This window comes from Solanum pennellii, chromosome 10 (genome assembly GCF_001406875.1).
Source record: "Solanum pennellii chromosome 10, SPENNV200".
NCBI classification, from domain to species: domain Eukaryota; kingdom Viridiplantae; phylum Streptophyta; class Magnoliopsida; order Solanales; family Solanaceae; genus Solanum; species Solanum pennellii.
The window spans coordinates 66,570,917-66,578,077 of record NC_028646.1 but is presented as its reverse complement, the minus strand read 5'-3'; the positions used below and the strand labels follow the sequence as shown (position 1 = coordinate 66,578,077).

Here is a 7,161-nt window from a genome sequence, read left to right as displayed (position 1 = left end):
GCAATGGTCTAGCTATCAATTGCAGACGTTTAATCAATAATTTTGCTAGACCGTTCTGAGTGTGAACATGCGCAAGTGGATGTTCAACTGTTATACCAGTAGATATACAATAATCATTAAATGCTTGAGATGTAAACTCACCAGCATTATCTAGACGGATTGTCTTTATTGTATAGTCTGGAAATTGTGCTTTCAATCTTATTATTTGAGCCAACAATCTCGCAAAAGTCATGTTGCGAGTTGATAATAAGCATACATGTGACCATCTTGTAGAAACATCTATCAAGACCATATAATATTTAAAGGGTCCACATGTATGTTGAATTAGTCCACATATATCACCTTGTATACGTTTCATATGTTGAATTGGTCCACATATATCACCCTGTATACGTTTCAGAAACGCAGGGGATTCAATTCCAACCTTAACTGTTGATGGTTTAATGATCAACTTTCCTCGAGAACAAGCAGTACAGGAGAATTCCTTTGATTGAAGGATTTTGAGGCTCTTTAAGGTGTGCCCATGTGAATTCTCAATGATTTTGCGCATTATATTAAATTCGGGATGGCCCAATCGGTCATGCCAAATGATAAAATCATTAAAATTAGTAAACCTTTTGTTTACTATGGCATGTGATTCAACTGTACTTATTCTTGTATAGTACAACCCAGAATAAAGTGCAGGTTAATTTTTCATGCAGAATTTTCTTCTCTACATTAATTGTAGTAATGTAAAGGTATTCAACCTTTCCTTCATTAGGCGTCTCAACATGATAGTCATTTCGGTGAATAACTTTGAAACTTAATAAGTTTCTTTGAGACTTACTACAATATAAAGCATTATCGATGGCCAATATTGTCCCTCCAGATAGTAATAAGGTCGCTTTTCCAGAACCCTCAATCAGTTTTGGACTACCTGATATTGTGTTGACATATGCCATTTTCATAACCAAATTAGAAAAATATTTCTTTTTTTTTTGTAATATTGTATGCGTTGTAGCACTATCAAGAAGGCATACATCTCCATTACTCATCTTGAATCCAACTGACAACTGGGATTTTATTGATTTTCATTAAAATAAAAATACATTAAAATAAGTACGAAACAAAACTAAGAATAGAAATTTGAATACTTCAACATGAAGAACATGATAATTAAAAAACAAATAAGTAAAATATAACAGACTTCATTCCCTAGCTAAAATATCAAACATCAGTTTCGATCTCCAAAGAAGTCATCAACTTGCGTATGAGTAATGTCACCAAAGCCATAAAAAACATCATCCTTTAAAGCCAAATTTGCTTCAACATCTTTATCATATTTATTAGATGTTCTCGGCTTATCATCATCTTTAAGAGTCATATGTGACTCAGCTTGAGCATTTGGAAGAGGAACACCATTTTTATTTTCTTTCCTATTAGAAGAATTTTGGTAGAGCCTAACAAAATGCTTATGTGTGCGACGTTCATTCTTCCAATGGCCTTTCATGCCACAACGATGACAATTACTTTTTGAGGGGTTATTTTGAGAACTCATGTTGTTCTACTTTTTATTATGACCACCACCTCGACGATTGGTGTATCACCTCTTATCTTTGCCACGTCCCTGTGCATTATTATTGGCCCGATGATCAACTCTTTTTACTTCAGATTGATCACGTGCTTCCACCACATTTGTTTCCGGTAATGAAGCAGTTCCAGTGGGACGAGCTTCATGATTTTTCATTGAAAGAGTCTTATGTTGCTCATCCATCAGATGACATGAGATCAGTTCAAAGTATTTCTGAAAATCCTTTTCACAATATTGCTGCTGTAATATCACACTTGAGGCATGAAAAGTAGTAAGTGTCTTTTCCAACATTTTCTCATATTTTATAATCTCCCCACATAATTTCAATTGGGAGGTTATCCTTGATACAATAGAGTTGTATTCAATTACGGTCTTAAAATCTTGAAACTGTAAATGCATCCACTCATAACGAGCTCTTGGCAACACTGTTGCCTTTAAGTGGTTATCTCCCCTTTAAATCAGTCCACAATTCAAGTGGGTCTTTTACCATCAGATATTCAATTTTCTGGCCCTCATCAAGATGATGACGAAGGAAAATCATTGCCTTCGTCTTATCTTGGCTCGATGCTTCATTTTTCTGAGTAATGGTGGCATCAAGACCTTTAGCAGCTAAGTGAATCTCAACATCGAGTACCCATAAAAGATTCTTTCCAGAAATATCTAATGCCACAAATTCAAGTTTGGATAAATTCGACATAATAAAATTATGAGAGAATATGTGAATTAAATAAAAATATTTATACAATACCTTTGCAAGTAGCAACTTCGTGCTGATAACGTATTATAAAAAAGCTCAGAAGACGAGAAGCATAAGATGGAGGAGAGAACTTTTCTTATTCAAGTGTGTCTTCCAAATGGTGAGTGATTCTCTATTTATAGTGTTGAAATATCACTCCAAAAATCATCTAATTAATAGTTAATAGTTATCTTGAAAGTTCTTATCACGTTGGAAACACCTATACATGAATCCAATTAATAGTTGGATAAATCTAAAGGATAATCCACATATACTATACAATGGATTTATAACAAATATATCATATAAAGTTGATGTTGCGTTTTAAATCTTGCAAATGAAATATGAAAAGTTGTGACTTTCATGAAAAATTGTGATTTTGAAGAATTTTAAATTAATGAAAAGTTGTGACTTTTATTAAATGTCACCTTTTTGAAGGTCGTAACCTTTTCAAAGAGTTGTGACAATTTCAATAAGGCACAACAAATAATTGTTCACAATACCTTTTGTTGTCTATAAATAGAAAATTTCATTTTATTTTACAACCATGAAAATTTTGAAAGTCTTCTTCTCCTCCTCCTTCTTCTCTTGATATTACTTTATCATACTGATTAATAGAGTAGGTTAAAGAAAACATGAAAGTAGAATTTCAGCATAATATTTATTGAGTTTGAAACTCTAGAATCGACTTATGTAGTTTGAAATAAACACCGTTAATTAAATAATAATGAAATTGTAAAACAAGTATCATATGTGGGGAAAAAAATATAAGTATTAATATGTTAGGAGTGAAATAAATATGTACAGTATTGAAATAGAATTGAAAAAATTAGCAAACTAGTCAAAAAAATCTAATATAATTAGTAAAAATCTCCATACTTAATAAAAGTTAGTAAAAATGTCACAATGTCATTATTTTAGAAAATATTTTGTATCATAATTTACTTCCTATTTTGTCTCACCTTAATTACATATTTTCAACTCTCTCCCATATTTTTTTTTAAAAAAAATTTACCTCTTCCAATTATTCTCCATTTTCAACTCCCACATCACGCTCCCTCCCACTATTTTTATTTTTTTAAAAAAATTTGAAAATATATTTCTAAAGATATTCATAACAATCTCTTTGATTAAGATATGCATATTTTATATTTTATGTGCTCATTTTAGCATTTAAATTGAAACTGAATATCATATTAAGGTGAATATTTTACTGTGATCAATTTGTATTGAACTCTCACATTTTTACCGACGAGTTTGTATTTCTTTTTATTTTTGCATTTATCATAATGATATACTAACAAAATCACTTTTGTATTGCAATTTAAGTTGGTATTTATTGTGCTCATTTTTGTATTTCAACATCAATTTCAATGACAACAAGTCTGTATTTTCTTTTTACTATGTTTCATCATATTTGTATTATATGTGCTCACTTTATCATTCAAATTAAAATTGATATTTTACTTTCATATAAAAACTAAAAATTGTATCTAAGTGAGTAAAATTATATTACATGTCTGTCAAATATATTTTTCTATTATTTGTATTATAAAAATATTATTGATTGTATATCAATATAGTCCAATTATTACATATGAATACGATTTAAGAAAGGATACACAATTTTTTAAAAAATAGCATACAACATGAAAATAATACAATCAGTTGAGGAAGAATGTATTCTAAAAAAAATACAAATTAACTTTGAAAAGAAATATGATATATTTATACTTAATAAATACAAATCTATTTGACATACCTATTGAGATGACTACAAACTAAAAAAAAAATACAATATTCTTAATAAAAATTACAAATGTTGAATAAAAGAAAAACAATTGACAAACAAAAATTAATATGAATATAATTCTGGTGTGAATAAAATTTTTGCAACCTTCTTTCTTTCTTCTTCATATGCTATTTTTTTGTTTTGTTTTTTTCCTCCAAACTTAAATACGAATCTATATTCACTCGTGCATTAGTAAAACTCTGCCTCGTCATCCAAAAAGTAATTACCCAAAAAAAACATTCATGTCAAAATTCTCATACAAATTAATGATTCAACAATTAATGAATACTTGATCGATTGTGTTTCACTGATTATATCGAAGTTCCAATTAAAAATGCCTTCTCCAAAGTTGTTTGTCAACGAAATTATATCCGTTTCCAAAATCTTCTCGTCAAACAGAAAAAAACGTAAGTTTCATTGAATTTATTTCAACAAAGAGGATTTTGCTATCGCCGCCAACATATGATAGTTGATGATCGTGAGGACGAAGTTGAATTTTTCAACCATAACTACACATTACCTTAATCTTTGGATTCTCCATTGTTTCCGCCACCAAAATTCATGCGAGAATAATGAAGAAGACAAAGGATTTGTTTTTTTGGGATTTTTTTAGATTTTATTTTTTATGTAAAGATGAGAGATATTAAGTGATATGTGCCTTTTATAAAATATTGAAAAGTGGTGAGTATTTTAAGTGATATACTCCTTTTTTAAAAATATTCTATCCCCTAAATTTCTCCTTTCTATTATTAAATAACTGTATTCTTTCATTTAAAACAAATAAAAACAATGTGAATTAGATACATAACAAACTAAAATATTGACATTTTTAATAAATATTGAAAGTTTGACTAAAGGATCCTATTAAATGTTAAAATATTAACATTTTGAAAAAATTTCTCAAAAAAATTAGTTTATCCATGCTACCTATTTCAATATCAAGGACAAAAGAGGTACCATGAGTAAAATAATAGTATGATAATGGTATACCTAGTTTTAACTTTGTAAAATGTGAAATTCCATTATTTTGTTATAAAGTTCAAACGCTTCTTATTATTATAAAAGTGTCGTAAAAATCCTTTTTGAAAATACTAAATTGAAACTTCATGATCGTATATTGAAGTTTCACATTTTGATTTTTTTTTAGGGAAAATTGTATATAATGAAAAACTAATAAATTAATTTAAATGTTATAATCACACTTTGATTTAATTGTACCCTGTAGCAAACTGTTGCCAGTCACCTCTCTCCCTCAAACTCTCCATCGCCACTCTCCCTCTCTCGCTCGGTCCCTCTCACTTTTATACAAACACAAGTGTATAAAATGTGTTCTGTTTGTTAAAGCAAGAAAAATTTGTATATATACAAATATTTTCGTTCCCTTCTCTCTCCTTTCCCAGATCTCGCTCGCCTCTCCCAGATATCGCTCGCCACCCTTGCCTCTATCGCTTATACAAACAGAAACGAAATGTATAAATTGCATTTCCGTTTGTATAAAGTGAGAAAAAATTGTATATACACTTGCAAATACATATATTTTCATCCTATACACTTGTAATTATAGAATACAAATATTCCCCTGCCCAATTTTCTTGTCTTTCTCTCTTTCTCGTTTTATACATACACAAATTGTACAATTGATTTTCATACAACTGCTTTCTTTTGTATATGTATAGCTAATTACACAATTGGTTTCTTTGTATATGCATAGCGAATTATACATATTTTTATTTGCTATGGAGCGCAATTATGTAAACTTTACTATAACATACAAATATGAATTTTGTGTTTGCTATATGTGAAAGTTGCTCTATTTTTTAACTCTAATATAACGTAAAATTTTTGAACTCTAGTATTAAATATGAAATGAGAAAATGATCAAAATGGTCCTTCATGTATAAGGGTTGCTTTATGTTGATCCTTAATATATTTCCCATGATCTAAATGGTTCTTAATGTATTATAAAAGAGGATCAATTTGAGCCTTTGACCTAAAACTAACGGATTCATCAAAAATTAGGTTAACTTTAATGCTGGGTCCCACTTGCAAAATTTAAAACGCTCAAAGTTTTTCCTTTCCCCTTCATTCTCCATTTTTTCAATATGTTTCAGAAGAGCTCGTGGATATTATTGTTTTGATCCTCAACCATTGAAGTAAACTTCCATCTTCTCATTTAACATAGATTTCACTACAAAATGTCAATAAAAATGAAAATTTCTCTTTTTAGTTCATCTCTTAATCCCCAATAGCTATTCCAATTCAATGATGATAAGGTATTTTTAATAGGAAGTGATTTTGTAAGTCTTTCTTTGTCGTCGTGTAAAAAATTGATTATTTTTTAAGATACATACAGAAGATCTAATCAAAGTCCTATTAGAAGGTGACGAAATTAATTCACGATCAATGCCTTTGATTTCAAAATTAGTAAAGAAACAGAGTGAAACTAAAAGTATATTAAAAGTACTTGAAAATGGACAGTAGATCGTGCGATAATATTAGTTGAAAGGAAGATTAAGATACAATCGATATCTCTAAATTAGAAATGAGCTTGAAAAAGAGAACGAAAAGGTGAAAAAATGAAGAGCAAATTGATTAATGTCAAAAGTAGAGGGAATGTATGTTGGTATATTATCTTGTATGACTGTACACTAAATTTGATATCTAAATTGCGATTTGATTTTTTGAATCATGGTGCAAGTCAGTTCCCATAAGTTGATCTGTAATATTCAGTGTATGTAATTTGTATAGAAAGCTTATTTTCTAAAAATATGGTGCTCTATCTCTTATAATTGAAGTGCAAATTTTACATTAAAAATTTGGTCCTTTGTAATTTTAGAATTTGGTGCATATTTTATTGAGAATTCTTGGTGCATCAACATTGAGAATTCTAATGTAAATTGAGTATATGTGCTTACAATCAATGGAAAAATTTGGTGCATTGAAACATTTTATTAGCACATCTGGTACACTGTTAATGAGTACACTCATGTCTAGTGAAGTTCGGAATGGATATGATGTGCACAGATCTTATTCCTTGTGAAGATAGATAGTTTTTGATAGACT

At 29.4% G+C, this 7,161-nt stretch overlaps 1 protein-coding gene across 1 annotated transcript; it reads right to left on the bottom strand.

Annotated features, from left to right (window-relative positions):
- Window positions 1-1,213: 1,213 nt before the first annotated feature.
- On the bottom strand, window positions 1,214-2,267 carry LOC107001503. The gene is made up of 3 exons (XM_015199522.1): window positions 2,058-2,267; window positions 1,587-1,810; window positions 1,214-1,415 (listed from the first exon to the last, which is right to left on the bottom strand). Exons 1-3 carry the CDS (start codon window positions 2,265-2,267, stop codon window positions 1,214-1,216), a joined length of 636 nt encoding a protein of 211 aa, XP_015055008.1.
- Window positions 2,268-7,161: the final 4,894 nt, after the last annotated feature.